Source organism: Mustela erminea, chromosome 8 (genome assembly GCF_009829155.1).
Source record: "Mustela erminea isolate mMusErm1 chromosome 8, mMusErm1.Pri, whole genome shotgun sequence".
NCBI lineage: Eukaryota > Metazoa > Chordata > Mammalia > Carnivora > Mustelidae > Mustela > Mustela erminea.
In genome coordinates this window covers 16,960,710-16,979,291 of record NC_045621.1, presented here as the reverse complement: position 1 = coordinate 16,979,291, position 18,582 = coordinate 16,960,710, and the positions used below count along the sequence as shown (strand labels likewise).

Here is an 18,582-nt window from a genome sequence, read left to right as displayed (position 1 = left end):
CTTCCTTGCTCAGCAACACCTAGCCTTAATCTGGCAGCTGGAGATGTCAGGGGAGGGGGGACGACGAAAAGGAATCACACACCACAGCTGCCTATCTGGAACCCTGGCAGCCTCTAGGAATACTTCTCTGCCTTTCATCCCGCACCCCGTCTTGGAAGTGCTTCTAGGAGAGAAGAGCGGGGAAGCCAAGGAGAGTGGGAATTTGAGGCCAATCCCAGGTCCTGTGCCCTAGGATGGGGGGCACTACGTCAGCTGGCGATGCCTCCGGGGGGTGGTCGTGGGGAGTGAGGACAGGGGTAAAAGAGGAGAGAGACTGATGGAAATTGGCAGACATGGACCAGTTGGCACCAAAGAAACAGAACCTAAAACCCGACGCAAACCCCAGCCAGCTCTAGTCGCTACCCCAGAACGGGTCTCTCGTAAGACGGCTCCCCTCTTTGCCCAGGAGCCAGACTGAGATGTTCCCTTCCTCCTGGTTTCACCTGGAGGAAAATGAGCAGGACTGTGGAGACTGAAACCCGGAGGCGGGCCCTACGGCTCTCGGAACTGGTCTGAGACACAAAACCCAGACTCACAGTCATTAATAAGAGATACTGATGTCCCTTTTAGCATCCATCAGTGGTAGACACACGGGTTCGGAATCCTTCGCGATAACAACCGCCCGTCCTGAGTACACCTGTGCCTGGGATTTCCACGGGTCTCTAATGGGGAGGGTACCAAACCCGGTCTCTCTGCTCCTGTGTTGTTCAACGTGCCCAGCCTCTAATGTGAACAAAACCTCTGGCTTCTACTGTGAGCGGCTAAGAATAGCCACCTGGTCAACAACCACACAGCTCTGACCACGGGCTTGCCATATTTTTACTGGCTTCTTTATTCTTCTTTTTTCTCTCATTGAAAAAAGAAAGTACTGGTTAAGAGGAAATAATCCATCATCTTAATTATACCATTTTGGGGTTCTTTCTTTTTTTTTCTTTTCTTTTTCATTTGTTAAAGCTCAAATTTTAGAAAAAGATACATGAGGGCACTATGTTTATAGCCGCTGCTTAAAAAAAAAAAGGAAGAAAAAAATGCACATCCAGGCTACATTGTTTAAAATGTGACTCATAACAACAACAAAAGTCTTCTTACAAATCACATGACAACGAAGCTTATTCACTCTCCACTCTCCTTGTTCTTTCCCTACACATTCTCTTTTTCTCTAAGGCTTGTTTCTCATCGTTAGGGACTCACACCCCGGTTTACAATCAAAGTATACGCACTAAGCAGAAAACACAAGGTGGTTGGAATAAAAAGAAAATGTTTCATGGCAAGAAATGAGTAAGAGGCAGAGAATGAAAGACACTTTCAAATAGAAAAGATCAAGATACCCCTCATAAGACCCAGCCCAGAGGCCGCTTTTATTGCGTTTCCTTAAAGATTTACCTAGTACACATCAGTCTCTCCTAAAGAATGAAATTGCTTCTGTCTCATGCTTAATTTATAATGGAAAAGAAAAACAACCTGGATTCAAAAAAAGCCGTGCTAACAATGTAACCGCCTATTGTTACTACTGTTACACCATCAACTTTCCACATCCTGCCTGCCCAAACCTGGTTTCTCTTTGTTTCCCTTTTTGAGTGAAAAGGCTGATTTCATCCCAGGACACCCACGCCCCACCAGGGCTGCCCTTGACCAGGAGAGGAACGCTGTGCCAGTCACCGACAAGGTTGGCAAATGGTCACCCCGGATAGAAGGCTTTGCTTGAATTCAAAACACAGAGCTGCATGCTGAGGTCAAAGCGGCCTCGGCCCCACAGAAGGCGGGCCCTGAGTTCACCTGGCTACCGCCTCCGAGTTCCAAGTACAACTTGCCAATGTGATAGAAATTGCCTATTTTCAATTCCAATCCTGCCCTTGACTTCATGTTCCCCGGTCAAATGTCTGCCCCTCAGGACTTGGTTTCCTGCTTCCAGAATGCTTGCTCTCTCCAGAGGCAATAGCCAGGGGCCAGACCGTGCCACCGGGAGCTGCTTTTGCTTAACCCCTGAATCAGCCCACCGGGAGCCCGCCGGAGATGCTTACCTTCCAGTCACTAAGCCCCGTGTTTATTTTGGCTAAGTGAGCGCTGCGGCTCTGATGATATTTTATTTATATATTTTGTGCACGAGAACATGACTGGACTGTGAAGCCTCACGGTAAACACAGCCTCAAGGAGAGCACATGTGCCCTGCTTTGTTGATTCTCTTAAGAAGCAAAGCACTTAGCCCCTGTACTTGTCAGTCATGGACCGAGACACGCCGGCTCGCATGCGACAGTGTCTGTGCCACTCCTGGATGTCTTTGGCCAGCCTTCCCGGGGGCTTGGAGTCTTAGTGAGCAGCCTTGACTGGCCCCACAGAGACATTACCTTGGGTCCTGGAATTCCAAGAACTTGAAAGCAACTGTGATCCAAGTGAGTCACTTCCGACTCAGCTGCCCTGCCCACACGCAGACCCGCATGAATAGAAATCTCACGCACCGAGAGCATCAGCCCACGCCCAGGAACACACTCCTTACTTTCCAGGATGCTGGGGGTGGGGCGGAGGGAGCAGCGGGGCCGCTGGGGAGCCAAGGTGGGGGAGAAAGCAAGAACTCGAGTCTGTCACTCTCTTTCTAGCCACTCTCCCCCCCCACCCCCGGCTATTGTGTTAGAGGGTGATGAGTGGAAAATTAGGCCCGATGATTTGGAGTCAAAAGCGCATCTAGGTGGCAAACCAGGAATTCATCTCTTTCTAGCCAGGAGCTGGACAGATTAATGAGAGTGAAGATAACGAGTCTAGACTGGAGATATAAAAATGACTTCCCTTATCTCTGGAATGCTGTCACCTCTGGGGTAAAGGCCAGCCGGGGCCAAGAGGGCACAGCAGGTCTCGCAACTGTTTGTATGAAAAACCCCAGGCGTCAGGTGAGGGGCAGTGTGGGCGTGTGGTCTGCCAGCCCGGCCAACAGAACTGAAGCCCTTGGACAGGCTTCTAGACACTCGGCACTGGCCCGCTGGGTCGGAACTGCACTGGTGCCAAGTCACTGGAGAGCAAGGAGGGCAGGAGGGGAACCACCACCCATGGCCGGACCATGCGGCCAGCATCCCCAATTCTTCTCTCTCTGCTCTGCTCTTTACTAGGGAGAAAATGTCCTGTTCTGGTTTTCACTCCTGTATTGAAATGCTCTAACTCCAGCCGGCAAATGTGCCTCCTTGTTCCCTTCACCGGACACCGGCTCCAGAATTCTGCAACTTTTTCTTCCCAGGACCATCGCTCCTCGTGTCTTTTCCCTAACGTTCTACCCTCGCCAAACTGCCCGCACTGTCCCTCCCTGCGGATTCATTGAGACTGCTGCCTTGGTGCCCTGCGGCTGGGAAGAAACCATCTTCAGGCGAAAATCAATCATTGCCACCTCATTTCACTTTTAATTTACTACTGATTTTTGTTGTTGTTCAGTCTCTCCCACAGCCTCTCCTTTCTCACCGCTCATGCATTTTCAGCCTCATTGCTCCCCGTTGGACAATGCAAGGCTGAAAGGTTTATCTGTAACCTATTTGTCTCTATTATAGGTTTCTAAACTTTAATTAAACAAGAGGCGGTAAAGATCTCAATCCTCTTTCCGGGAATCTACAGGTGTTGTTGGTGCCATCTAGTGGCGGGAAGGTGTGGCGTCTGTTTTCTCTTAAGAGATCTGTCAAGTTTGGAGGTGCCTCCCCCAACACCAAATTCACATCACATGGGTGGAAGAAAAAGACATGCAAAAAAAAAAAATATTTTTTTTACCTTTAAAATTCTCACCTGCAAAAGCTGAGATGGGTTCTGGAGGAAAAAAAAAAGAAAAAAATATTGAGTTAGATAAGGGGTAGAAGTAATGGGGCAGGTTTAAGGTGTAATGAAGATGATTTTTTGTAATACCCCATGGAAAGTGTCCCCATGTCTCCTCATGCTCGAGACCGTGTCTAACACATCAGCATCCCAGGGGCTGGCGGGGTGGGGAGGGAGGAGGAGGAGCCCTAAAGTTGCTTTGGAACAAAAAGGACTTTATAGAGCAATGGGTCTCTGAAGCATTGTAATCAGTCATTTACCACTGATTACTTTCTCGGAGCCTGGATTGCGCGTAGATGCCCAGGGCCTGAGGGGCTGGGGTGGTCCCAGCTGCTTCTGACATCATCGGGCACACACACATCCAGGACCCGTGTGCCAAGAGAAGCACTCAGTAAGGGATCCCAGTCACTCTGCCGAGTAAAGCAGGTCCCGTTCCTTCTCAGAATTCCCTCTTGCTTTTGGAAATGCCCATGGCGCGCATGGGAGACGGTGTCGGGATGGGCAGATGTGTGCATCTTCGGTGGGCTGTCTGCTCAGCACTTCTGTCCAAAGGGACAATCACGGTGTCCTTCCTGTGCTGGTCATTTGGCCTGCGGTGCTTAATCTTACAGCTCTGGGATCCGGGGCATTGAAGCTACTAGCTTCAAAGAAAACGAAAATTCTACCTCCCCTGCCGTCATTTCTCCTGCAATTCATTCATGTACAGGAGCAACGTGGGTAATCGTGTTATCAGTCTGATATAACATATGTACTATTTTAGCTCTCCAGTGAAGGCTTCCATTAAAAACATCAAACCCGTGCAGCATGTAATTCTGACTGGCAGCTGCTCTCATTCTCTAGCATTTTCTTTGCTAAAAGCTGGAGTCTGATGATGGGGTGTTGGCACCCTGAGTCTCCGTATACTTAATGCTTGTCTATTTCTGAATGGGAACAGGAGATAGAAGACTTCACCTCATTTCACACCCCTCCCCTCCCGAATGCAGCCTAAGACACAACGATATTCATAGCCCACCTCCTGCATGGACTGTAGCTGTTCTCCCACTGGGTTCAACTGGGTTTGAAAATGGCGTGTTGCCTCCTCTTGTATATCCCCGCCCCCGGTGTCTTATTTGGAAGAACCACAAAGAGACAAATATTCACGTACCCATACAGTTCTCCAGTGGGACATCAGTGCTTATCCGGATGTCGTCAATGGCGATTTCTCCTGAACGTCCTTTTCCTATGACTCCCTCAAACACAATCTAGAAGCCGGGAGAACAAGAGCCATGGTTAACCGAGCTCCCTGGTTCAAACCATGCAAAGATTTCCAATTTTCTGTTAAACGCAGCTTAAAGTGTGTGTGTGTGTGTGTGTGTGTGTGTGTGTATGTTACTATACCTGGTACACATCTGTTGACCACATGGCTAGAGTACTTGAAATCTTAATTTAAAAAGAATCAAATGCATATCTAAAGGGATTAAAAATATATATAACAAGGTGTGGATATTGTTGTCCAGTAACTGGAAGGTACTGATTAAAAGGACCAGAATCAAGACATGTTTAAAGGAGAGTTGAAATGTCCCTAGCCATGTCTGAGTTTTCTTTCCCATAAATCTTTCAAAATGCCCAATCCAAGTATTTGGAAACTCAGAGGACATAACAGATGGGAGTAAGGTGAGATACCCGGTGTGATGGGTTTGGACTGCCTTTGGCATAATGTTGTCTTATACCTCCATTATTACAACGAGGAGGGAAAGGACTTTCTCCTTCACCAATACTTGCCTGAACACCTACTATGTGCCAGGAACAAGGACAGTTACAAAATCGAGCATCCGGACCCTCTGCCCAGGGAACCTTACCATCTGGCGGGGGAGACAAAAATGCAAACAGGTCCTTGCGATACAGTGCATTAAGGTTTATAAATGGGAATGCAGGCAGGGTGGGGCGGAGCCCAGGACCCCTCACAACCTCCAGCGCGAGTGCAGGCTGCATACGGAAGGCCCTTGGCTCCGTGGTCTTCAATCATTCCTCATGCTCACCCTCCCCGGGTTCTCTCCGCAGACGAGCACATGTCCTCTGGCAAGCTGAGCGAGCAGTTGGCTGCCTCACCAGCCATCTGTTGCTGCTTCTCGTCTGGGGAGGAGCAGGTTAATGCCTTGGCTGGTTCTCAGTCACCTCTTCCACAGTGTGCCTCCTCCTACCCAAGCCTCAGCCACAGCTGTGCAAACCCATCTGTGCCTCAGTCTTTCGCTCTGTGGGGCAGAGATAATAGAGCCCAGCTCCTGCAGCTTTGGGGAGAGGAACCCCTCGTTGAGGAGCCTTTCGGGTCTGCGGGCCACTGAGTGCAAACAGCGGCCGCCCCTTCTACGTGCCCACCTGCCCCAGGGCGGGTCTGGCAGGATTTTGTCCTCTCCTTGGAGCTGGAGGGGGCTCGGCAGGCTTCCTGCCTTGTATGTGGAGGCTGGTGTGTGTTTATTTCCCTGGCTTCTGGGTCCCTTTGTCAGGCTACCTGATAGCAATCGAAACTAAACTGGAGAGAAGAAACATTTGTTGGGAAGATTTCAGCAATATAAAAGGCAATAGGAGGAACAAAGAACCAAGTCTGGGTGTAGAGATAGGCACATTTTGAATAACAAATAAGAGTGTCATTTAGTTGCCATGGCAATGTGAGAAACACAATGAAAACAGCGGGGCTTAACCACGTTCCCTAATGATGAATGGGCACGGCCCTCGGAAATCTTGAAATCCGGATCACAAAGATTCCCCTGGACCTCTGTACCTGCGCCCCCGCCCATCACCACCCTACCTGATACTCCATGTCATAGCTGGGCAAGATGATCCGCCCGTGTTTCCACTCGTCGCCCTGGTCCTCGCGGATGACCCAGAGGAGCTTGCTCTCCTGGCTGGCCTCGCGCACCACCTGCAGCGCCACCCCGCGGCCGCCAGTGGCTTGGTACTGGAACTCCATGCACACGGGGCTTCGGGGCAGGTGCACCGGAGGGCTGATGAGCCGTGCATACTGGCCCTCTCTCCGGCCGTCGCTCTGCAGCCGCAAGAAATTCCTGTCATCTGGAGGAAAGAAACCCAGAGGGTCCCGGTGAACACTGGGGAGAGAGACCAGTTTGAGGCTGTGCCCTCCCGCCCCGGGAAAGCCAGAACCGGAGTTTGGGGGGTTGAAGTCTTGTTTATTCATGTCCTTGTTCTCCAGGCCCCGTGCTTCCTTCTCAAGGCTCTTTCCGAGCTTGGCTCAAAAGCGGCTTCCTTTTGAAGCCTCTTCGGGAGCCTTTATGTCGGGTTGGTCTTTCCTGCCCATTTCTCCATATCACTTTCTCTGTCTTGTCTGCAGATGGCACTTGGTGCGGTTGGCCTTCCGTCTTGGCTCGCAGTGTCTGTGTCTGTCTTCCCCCCCAGATTCGAAGACGCCAGACCCGTGTCTTATTCGCCATTGGCTCACCCAAAGGACCGATGCCGCCTAATGGACTAGATTATAAGGGGGCGAGGCGGCTGCGAGACAGGCGGAAGATCCCGGCCAGGCAGCTTGTGCTTCAAGCCCTTGTCGTCTTGGCTGGGCACTGTCCAGACGGAAGACATTTAAAACCGTCTGTCTCCACCCGTGCCACTAGGAGGTACCTGGGCTCTAGTGACTGTCAGAAGCCACCATCAACCTGAAGCGGAAGAAGGGATGCTGGCTGCGGTGGGGTGGGGTGAAAGCCAGGGTGGCCGGACGCCCTACTTCCTTCCCTGTCTGGGCCAAGGAGGCCAGAACTGGCCCTTTTCAGAAAGCCAGGCAAACAGAGCTCCGCCGAGAACGGGCACGGTCATCATCACTAACGAAGGCTATGTGTTTCATAGACAATATACACCGGGCCGGAAATCAAGGTTTCACACCCCCAATGTTGCGAGGATGGGCCTTTTGGCAGATTACTTTGTAAATACATCAGACACTGCGCAGACGACGGAGGTCTTGTTGCCATTTGCAGACCGCGTCCCCTGCAGACCGGGCTATGGGGGCCTGCCCCTGCAAACCCAACAGGCACAGGAGCATTCCGGCCTCTTGTGCAGAACACAGGGAGGCGTTTGACGATCTCACCGCCTCCTTTGGTCCCGAAACCTCCTAGGCTGAACTCTTCTGCCAAGGTGGTGGGGGCACGTTCATACCACACAGCCAGCCCCTCAAACACTTTAGAATCCCCTTAATCTGAGAGGTGTGCATCCAGCTTTCTTATTCACCAGGGACTGTGAACATCTTGGGCTTGTTAGGGGAGAACTTGTTAGGCAAGGACTCCAGAGCCCTGAATCAACAGGGTTATTCTCTAGACCAGTGGTTCGCTGTTACCACTCCAGCGGACATCATTGTTCGAGCAAGAAGGAACAGGTCACAGTCCTCCCATCACTGGCCCCCAAACCGCTTCCTTCCTTCCTTCCTTCCTTCCTTCCCACAGCCATCTCTCTCCTTCCTGCCTGCCCCCCCGCCAAGCCTCTCCAGTTAGATTCCCTAGAATTACTGCACCAAAAGCTACCTTCCCTTGCAGTCAAATCGGACCAGTTCAGGATGCATAGTTGGGATTCCGGTTTGTCTCCTTAACCATCCAGAACCACATGTCTAATACCCCAGCACAGGAGAGCACTTCAAGGCTAGAGTCAGCGCAGATAACTAGGCAGCGGTCCACAGCAGAAATCTCGAAGGCGGTGATCTGCCAAGGGAGGAGACATGGGGGCCGCAACCAGACAGCTCCAAGATCTTCCAAACCTACGCCTTCTCCTATCAGATCCTATTACTACCGTTATTAATGATAATAATTATACGTCATATTTGCAGAATGCTCTCTGCAGGTTTCCAAAGCACATTCACGAGCATCGTTTCGTCTAATTCTTCCCAAATGCCTTTGAGAGCCCTATCTTCTGAATGTTATTTGCACAAGACGGAGAGACAGAGGTCAGTAAAGTTCAAGGGGCTCATCCAATGTGGAGAGGGCAGTCAGGTGCACAGCCGGACCTGACGTCGGGTTTTCCGCCTCCCGGAAGTGGGGTCTTCACTTCAGCTATGCCCAGGTGCCCGCCCAGCGTGTGGGCAATCGGTCCCTGTTTATTCAAGGCAAACTGGGCGCCACCCCCGACACCTGCCCCCGCTTTCACGTCTCCTTCCTGCCACCCCCCCACACCCTTTACCAACTCCACCTCTCCCACCTCTTTGGCCAATTCTTCTCCTACCCATTCTGGCACATTCCAGCACATTCCGCCTCTTTCCTCTCCACAACTCAAGCATTTACCGACTGCACCACTGATCATACCTTATTTTTAAAAAGATTGAGGCCATTTCTCATGCGTTTCAGCAGGTAACCACCCACGGCCCTGCACTGTAATTTAACCGTTTCATGGGTGCCTTTCCCATGGCTCCAGGTAGATGACAGAATCCCAGGCTTACGCATCTAAGGGTTAATACTCTGCTGCTTCTCCCTGTATATGTCACAACTCAAGGAAATTTTGATCCCACCGATGAATGACTGGCAAACCCATGGATGAAGGAACGATATGAGGCTCGATATTCTCTCAAGACCCACGAACAGAGGGAGAGTCAGCTAGCCTCTGGTAATCCCAGATTCAGATAATCTCTTCACAATTCCCTCCCACCGTCCTGAACCAACAGCCCTTTCAAAGGTGTGGTGAGCTGATAATAACAGGGTGACCTGGGGACACACGTGGGGCCACCAGTGAGAACCCCCATCCCCCCCGACGCTCCCGTGCTCCAGTAATTTCCAAGCCTTGACTGCTTTCACCTCAGATCGAAAGGAAACCAGATTTCAGAGACTTATTATTCAGCCTTCTTCCTTCACAGTTTCACAAATAAGACCCACTTGCTGCTTGAAAATTGCTTGGCAGAAATACTGTCACTTGTGTGAATTTACATTCTTAAGCGGCAGGGGATTCATAGCATAATGGTTAGAATTTAGTAAGTAGAATGTGTGTGGAGGTGGAGAGAGCCGCGCTGGCTGGATCTTATCCGGGTCTGTTCCGTTTAACCATCCTGTGGCTAAAACTTCGGGCCCCATCAGGCCAGAGGTCTCCCAGGCTGCTGCACCCAGACCCCAGCCGGCCCCCTCCTCGCCCCACCCCTGCTCTCGCTCTCCCAATAAGACCATAATCGCTCCGCATGATTTAAAGGACCCCGGGAAGACCGGGGAGTTAATGCTGGTGGCGTGCTAAGCACGAGCAGCTGAAGGATCATAAGTCAGTGCTGACATCCAAGCTAATCCACTAGTTTGCAGAATCTCAAGACAAGCGGGCCTCTGAATTTCACTCAGTTAAATCATTTGTGCCCCACTTGTCTGGTAAGTGCTAGGAGCTCGAGGGAAGAAAGATGATATGTAAATTTAAGGAATTAGCAGTAGACATCAGTCAGAGGGACGCTAAGCCGCAAAACCTCCCTGCCTGTCGCGGAGAGGGGCCTGATTGGAGGCAGGACATCAGGGAGGAATGGCTCTGACCAGGCAGGGCCCCCAGGGAGGGGACCGGAAACGCGGGGGCAAGAGTACTGGTGTTGGCTGAGCACCTCCTGTGGGCCAGCGTTGGCACCAGAAGCGCCGCCTGCTTTCTCTTCCGTGATCATCCCTGGGAAATCTAGGTCGGGGAAGCAAGCACCGCTTTCTCTGATTTTACTGGAGAGGAAACGGAGGTGGAGGTGCGGAGGCTTGAAGCCATGTGTCTCAGATGGCGGCTAGGGAGCGAACGGCACCCAAGTAAGGAGGATTGCCAAGAGCGTGGCTGCTCATCTGGGCTGGACCCCTTGTCTGATGCTCACCCATCATTTAAAGCCTCAGTTTCCCCCGTCTGTAAAATGGGTATAATAAGAACATTGCTGGAGAGGGCTGTGAGGAGAAGGAGATGGAACAGGCCATGCTAAATGCTTGGCACAGTAACTGGGACATAGTAAGTGCTCATTAAAACCTCTGGTCTTTATTACTACTACTATTATCGCTACACACACTGACTTCTATGCTTGCCTTTGTTTTTGTGTTTTTGTTTTTGTTTTGTTTGTTTTGTTTTTAAAGAAAAGAAAAAGGGTCAAAAAAGCACCAGTCACCTGGGAAGACAAGTCCTAGACTAACGAGGAAGTATGGTTTGGCTGGAGGTCAGTGAAGACGCTCCAACCCCTGCAACCAGCCAGCTCCCACTTGTGCGTAATGCGCTGTTGACCACATGTATTTCCTACCACTATATAGTAGATGAAATAAAATACAACATGATTCTGGAATGAGAGTGGGACCTCAAGAGACCATTTAGATCAAGTCAGCCCGGCTGCCCAGAGGAACCACGCTGAAAATGTCCCCAGAACAGCTGTCCACCCTCTGCTTTCAATCCTCCAGAGAAGAAGTTTCCATAGGTCACATCGGCAATGTGTTTTCTGGGTCACAACCCTAACTGTCAGGAACTTCTTAAATTCAGTTTTAAGTTTTCCTGCTGTCATTGAGACACACGTCCTCCTTCTATCCCTGATGGAGCACAGCCAATTTCTGTCCTCTGACTTGGAAACATTTTTCACTAGTGAAGAATTCAGACCCCGGGTCTTCATTTTCTCAGGAAACTCAATGCTTGCCTCTTTAAATGCCCACACTGGGGGGGCTTTAGTTATGAGGGTAGGTCTATACTAATGCTCCTCTAAGCTAAGTGCTTCCATTCTTTGAAGTCATGGCACCCATATATGTGCTGTGAGTGAAGTCTGTTCCCGTAGAACATTCTAGTTTATGGCCTACCACTGCCGAACACAGAGGAAGTTGTAAGCATGCAATGGCTGCTGATTACTTGATCAACTAACGGGCTGCGATGGCACAGGTGGGCCCCTTTAGCCACTGACTTGGACTTCAGGGAAAAAGCCCTCTGGGTTGTTAAGAGGTCCCCAAACATGACAATTGACCAGCTAAGACCCAGCTCGCCTGCTGGAGACTGTCTTCTTATACTCATAGCTGATGGCAGTGATGCCGGCCATGGAGAGCTTCCAACAAGAAGACAATAGGAAGGAAATACATTTAGTTGCCGAAAGAGAATGAAGAACTAACGTCCCAGAGATACAATCCCTCTCCTCCTGGACCTGACGTATTTGGGAGGCATTTTGCTAGGTTTTGACTCAAAACATCTGTCGCTGCCCATGACACAGGAAAAATAATCATATGGGAACTAACAATAGGAGTTCAAAAGGGCAGCGGGGACGTGCAGAGGACAGGGCCGTTTAGCCATTTTAACCTGCTGCTGTCTCTAGAAAGGATCTCCTGATGTCTTACCTGGTGATTTATGGCCGCATCTGGCTTCAGCTGCAGCAGTGCTGTGTGAGCACGTGACTGTTCGGCCCAACAGCATGGACTCGGCCGTGTGCACACCTTACCAAACCCTGAAGTAAATCACCAGCCAGATCGTCCTGGCTATCGCAAAGCCAAACGCACCATCTGTCCGACACACACATCTCCTGGCTAGCATCTTGCCCTCCTACTAGAACAACCATCTGAGAGAATATTTAGTGCTGCAGGAGATGTAATCTCTTTGTATAGGTCATGCTTAAAACATGAGTCAGCCCCTCGGCTGGCCTCCCAAGGTCAGTCTATCTCTGCTAAGGTCCTCAAATTAACAACCTGTTAAGGGAAACATTGACTTTGGATGAACTCAGCAGGATGTTCTCAGGGTTTACAATTGACCGTTTTGTGGATGTTTGAGGTGTCAGGTCTGGTCTTTGCAGGAGTCTTCCCAGAGCTGGCTTTTTTTTTTTTTTAACTTATTTTTTAAAATTTTTTTTGTGTGTCCACTTTCATGAAGGTTTTGCAGTGGTGGCAGTCTTGTCATCATTCTGCCCTTTCATTATCAATCTGCACACTGCCGGGGAACTCAGCCAATCAGGACTTTCAGAAAAAAAAGGAAACAAAGCCGATGAACACAGAGGAAGGAAAAATAAAATAATAGGCAAATAGGGAGGGAGGCAAACTGTAAGAGACTCTGAACTACCGGGAACAAACTGATGGCTGCCGGAAGGGAGGTGGGGGGATGGGGCAGCTGGGTGACAGGCGTTAAGGAGGGCACTTGAAATGGGGTGTCCCGTGCAACTGATGAATCACCTACTTCTACCTCGGAAACTAATAGTACACCATGTGTTAATTAAATTGAATTCAAATTTAAAAAATTCAAAAAAGGAATAATAGCTTCTCTTCACTGCTGTCTTTCCATAAAGTCAGAGATATTTGCCTTCCTATTTTCCTTAAAAAAGGGCCTCTGTGCTTCTCTTTTCCAGCTGAAGGTGTTCTTTGAATGTCGGCTTTCCTGTAGCCAAGCTGCTCCTGGTCTTTAATTGCCTCCCACAGTCTGAGCCCCAGAAGGTCTCGTCTGTGTATGAGCAGTGGCTCTGCCCGCTCCAAGCCACCTCATCCTCTTTCCAACGGCAACTCAAGCTAATGCCAACGCAGAGTCCGGATCCTTTGCTGCCTACGGGGGAGGTCTTTTGAGTTCAGAGAATTTGCTTTTTCATTCAGAGTCATAACTAGCTCCCTGCCAAATAACAAGCCTATCGTGAGCAAGTTCACTCCTCAGTTCTCCTCTGTCATTTCTCTGCAACCATCTACCTCCCCTGACCCCCACCACACACACACACACACACAGTCTCAGGCACCTGTGCCCCCGTGAATCACAGTTCTGGTCCTCTACTCCCATGGAGTTTATAAATGGCCCGATGTGCATCAAAACAGCCCCGCGATAACGTTAATAACTCTCCCACTGACATCTGGGGGAACAGCCACCCTTAGCAGAATTCCAGTATTTCGGAACATTGTATTCTTAGTCTGTCTTGAGCTTGTTTCTGAATCCAGAGTAAAGGTTTTGCTTTCTCAAGCCAATAAACACAGAAGTGCTGAGCTGCCAAAGCTCTGTTTTTTTGTAATGGTGGACTGATCCAAACAGGCACTGCCTGCTTTATTTTTTAATTATTTATTATTTATTTATTTATTTAATTTTAAGGAGGTTCCAAGCCCAATGTGGGGCATGAACCCACAACTCTGAGACCACGTGTTGCTTTATCTGTAGGCGGAGCCGGCCGGCACCCTGCCCGTTTCCTGTATTTCACGCCCACCATTTGGAGTGATTGAAGTGAAGGAATCCTGTCACCGTACTTCATGAGGTCAACGAACGTGTAAGAGAGCACACATGTAGGGAGCCCACACACTTGAGGATTCTGAAGCGAACCTGCCATGGTGCGCTCTTTCTCTAGTCTTCTTGTCTCAATCCTGATAATAATGATAATAATAGTAACCATAACTATTACTGTTAGTACGACTACTATTATTACTATTATTGATATTACTTAGTCTTTACTTTCCTTTGGTCAGATGAAAGAGCTCCTACCCCGCCTAACGCTATGCTACTTGCTTCCCTTACTGTGGTGGCTCACTGAGGTTGAATGACCTGATGACAAAAGTAGCCACACCGGACACTCCCACCAAGGGACCCCAGAGAAGGTACACCCACCTAATCACTTGCTTCTTGGTTTCCACTGCCATCGGCTCCTCTGTGGGGAAGCAGCATCAGCAAGGACCCCAGAGATCACGCACACCTCAATGCTAAAAGACGTCTACGCAGTCTGACCAAGACAATCCTGTGCTGATGACCCTGGTCTACAACGGTGCTGTCTGACACATCATGGCCACCAAGCCCCTGAAATGAGGAACTAAAATTATAGCTCTATTTGATTGTAATTAAGTAAAATGAAAAGAGCTAGCGGCTACCACATTAAACATGCTCTAGACACACAGACTCACCACGGCATCTCAGAGTTTTTACCTTGTCCCTGAAATATGTGAATCTGATCATCCTCAAAACTGGGTTTACGACCATCGCACTTGAGACTGTCTCTGGAAAATACTACAGTTCCCACAAGGGAAGACATCTTCTATGAGGCTGTAGCTGCACAGAAAAGGCACAGCGGCTTCTCAGAGGACATGGGTCTGGCTCTTCTGCAATCACCAGGGGTTACTGAATTCGGGACAGAGTTCTCAGGGGCGGGTGTGAGCGCACTCCTGGCTTCTAAGCCACAAGCAAAGAGCTAAAAGAAGGGATTCTGAGTGGCTTGAAAGACTATCTTGAAAAACAAAAACAGTGGCAAGAAACCAGTGGGTGTCTTGTCAGCCTTAAGCAACTCTCCCCATTGGCCAAAAGAACAGAACTAATTGCTGACTTGAAAGGAAAAAAAAAAAAAGACAAAACAAAACATGAGAAAAGAACTAAATCAGAAAATATCTGAGGAATGTAAGTTGTTTCCACAGACACTTCCAAGCAAATAGGCTGTGGAGGATATTTCAACATGGCTCTTCTGCTGTCCTCCCCCGACCCCCGGCTCTCCTGATGCCCTCCACGCTCCGTGGAGACACCGCCTTTCCTACAGGCAATGACTTTTGCTTGGCTATCCCGTAAGGGGGTGAAACATATGGCACACTTCTCTTAAAGAGTGTCTCCTCTTTGTGGAGTGTCGAAGTGTGGGGGACACAGGGCTTTTGGCTTTGACTGGGAAGGTCCAGCATCTGCCTGCCCCTGATCAGGCACAGCTGTTTCCTCTCTCCTGACTGCTCCCCTCAGGCAACCCCCCTTTCTTTTAAAGAAAGGACCACCCGGAACAGAAAGGGCTTTCTATCCTCCCCTGCTAAAAGCCCCATATTGAGCTTTGCCAGGAGAAGGAAAGCGGCAAATACAGCAAGTGACTTTTTAAAATCATCAGAGGCTGGAAGGAAGGGTTCCGAAACCAACAGTACGAATTGTGTTTTCTGGAAACAGGTGACAAGGGCCACTTTTTCAAATTTCAGGGATTCCTCTGGAAGAGGAAAATAATTATCTTCCTCCTCAGCATCTTCAGGGAGAAACAGCATTCGATGGCGCAGTTCCGTATGGCCCTCATTTTCTTTCTGTCCCCATCCAGCCAGCCCCCGGCTGGAACTCTGCCCGCTCCGCGAGCTTGCTCTGGAAAGCCCTCCCAAACCGCAGGGTGTAATGAATCAGCTGGAGTGAGGACAAGAGCTAGAATTTCCAGCCGGTAGCCAGGGCGGCGGGAGGGCCACTCAGGTGAGGGCGAGGCCTGCGCCAGGGGGCGGCGGGGGCGGACGGGCAGCGGGGCCGAGGTGAAGGCCGGGCTCACATGGACAGGGATGGGAGCTCTCTGGGGAGTGTCAGCTGCTCACTGGTGGCCTTGTAGCCCGGACAGGGCTGGCCTCTGAGAGAAAATCTGCTCAGGAGAGTGTGAGGGAGAAGGCCAAATTTTTAGGGAGAACCTGAGGAAGAGCCAGTAAACCTCCCCATGCTGTCGTTTCAATCCCTTCATTCAAAGTATCTCCGCCGAGCTGCCCCCTCAGACCCCCCTCACGCAATGCACAGGCGCGTGCATGACACTTCCGGTACACACCTCAGTCACACTCAACCACACACACACACACACACACACACACTCAGAGGTTCCCATGGAAAACACGTACACAAACACACATATATGTACGCGTGCATATATGTACATATATGTGTGTGCATACTGTGTGTTCCCATGGAAAACATGTACACACACACACACACACACACACACTCAGAGGTTCCCATGGAAAACATGTACACACACACACATAAACGCACACATATTCACTGACACATGTGCACACACACACACAGAACCCACAAACACCTTGAGAAAGAAACACATACGCTAATGTAGACACACACACACCCGTAATCCCACACACTAGGCCTATACATGCGGACGCACACCCGGCACACCTTCTTTAGGTTCGGATACAAAGTGGAGGTTGGGAAAAACAACCAATTAATTGGACCAGGTCTCAAAGGAGAGGAAATGAAATGAAAAATCCAGGCTGGGTTATAAAAATAAGTATTTTTTTTTCCAACGTGCAGGAGGCTCATTATATTAATTAAACATTATTGCAGTGAACGAGAGGGGGGAGGGTGATTAAGGCTGGGATGAGGGTAAGTGTTCTCTCCTGTTGCCCGAGGCCATGGTGATCTTCAGATATTAATCTCTCTGAGCACTCAAATGCTGAAGAGATAAACACTTGAAATATGAAAATGTTTTTCTCCAGAGCAGACGCTGTGACCCTCCAGGAAAGCAAGTGCAGGCTGTGTCAGGAGGCCGGCCTGCAAAGCTCTCTTGGCATCTGTCCCACTGCCATCCCCTGGGGGGGCAGGGGACACCCCCAGTCCCTGGGGTTGAGGGGCAACAGAGCAGCTCTGGGGAACCCTGCAGAAGGGGGGGCTCATCCCCCTTTTATTCTCTAGTGAGGCAACATCTGATTGACTAATTCCCAGAATGGACCCCTTTCTTCTCCAATGCTTATGGGGTTCCGGGGTCCAGGCCAGGGGTGCAGAAAAAGGAAAACATAATGCGCGGTGCTAGAGCCAACGTGCGCTGGCTTGCGAGAGCCGGCTGCTAAATTTTCTGGAATTTTATGAGGCCGTTGTGAAGCACAGTCATTATTAAACATTAAATGACACAAGTTACCATTAAATAAGTTACATTAAAAACGAGAGGTCATAAATCCTCAAAACTCAGCACTTGCTCAGGATTTGGATCCACCTTGCCAGTCTCTATGCTCCTGAGGTCACTCCCAGCTCTCGGAGCTGTCTGACGGCCGAAAACCATCTAATGGTCTTCATACACCCACCTCTGCCTCTGCTCATGTCCCAGCAGTAGCTTAATCACAGGGGGGCGGTGATGCCCCTGAAAGTGGCAAACATGACAGGCTGGGTTTCTCTTTCTCTCCCATCCCCGGAGAGCTAGGGGTTCGGTGCGGACCAGAACCTGCTCTAAACACACGCTGCGGTGGAGAGAGGACCGGCCTCTTGCTTCCGCAGGCTGAGGAGGGCTCAAGGCAAGCCCCTCTCCATCAGCAGTGTCCACAGAGGCTGCCCAGACCTGGCACTCAGAAAGGGCAGCTGAGCAATACGTCAAGGGCTGTCTTCTAGCAACACTCTTCCAGAAGCCGTGTGCCAGGTGGCTCTGCTAGACCCCACGGGCGTGGCAGCATTTTGGACCCTCAGCTTGGTTCGCTACCGACGGGATGACCCTCTGCGAGAAGTATCCATCGGGCTGCAGGCCAGTGGTCTCCTAAGGAGGCATTTTAGGAAGAGCGGCCAGCTTGGAGTCGACAACAGGCCCTGTGGCTCGGCCCAGAGTGCTTAGCTATGGTGACAAGGGGATGCTGACTCATCCTGTCTCCTGAAGCCTCCCAACTGCTTCCTTTCTGCCTTTCCTTTCTTTCCTCTTGGCCTCTCGTGCTCCCTCCCGGCTTCCGGGCTGCACCGTTAATCCCAAGACAGGGCTAGGAACCACGACCGCGCTGTTTCATAGGGTGACACTGTGAGCGAAGACTGGTGGTTTGTGGGCGCAGAGCAGAGGACTGCCTTGTGGTGGGAAGTTATGATGCTTGTCAGGGAACCTGGGGCCAGGAGCCCTGCAGCGGGCTGGCCTTAACCCTTTCCACTCTGGACCTGCCGTGGGCTTACCTGGAAATGTCCGGTCGTTTGGGCTGGAGCTGCCGGGCCAGGTGCTTCTGAGCCACTTGGCGTGGTCGTACATCCAACCACAGGGCTCCTCGGGGAAATCAAAGTTGCAGTTGAATCCCGAAGGGAGCTGCAGATCTTTGTCTGAAAGTGGGGGGAAATAACCCAAAGAAGGCAAATGAAACGGGTTCGGACGACAGCCACAGTGGTGCTATTGAGAACCCTGGCAAGGCCTAGTGGCTCCCTTTGCTTATTCATTTA

The 18,582-nt window shown here is 50.3% G+C and overlaps 1 protein-coding gene across 4 annotated transcripts in view; it reads right to left on the bottom strand.

Annotated features, from left to right (window-relative positions):
- NRP2 (neuropilin 2) overlaps positions 1-18,582 on the bottom strand; it is a 114,794-nt gene that overhangs the window by 26,675 nt on the left and 69,537 nt on the right. For 2 of the 4 annotated variants that reach the window (XM_032354529.1, XM_032354527.1), the window contains exons 12-15: positions 18,325-18,465; positions 6,608-6,870; positions 4,967-5,063; positions 3,781-3,816 (exon numbers count right to left, since the gene is read on the bottom strand). In XM_032354529.1, the coding sequence (XP_032210420.1) occupies positions 3,781-3,816; positions 4,967-5,063; positions 6,608-6,870; positions 18,325-18,465 (537 nt within the window). The remainder of the gene's footprint in view (positions 1-3,780; positions 3,817-4,966; positions 5,064-6,607; positions 6,871-18,324; positions 18,466-18,582) is intronic. The other 2 variants (XM_032354530.1, XM_032354528.1) reach the window with 1 other exon arrangement.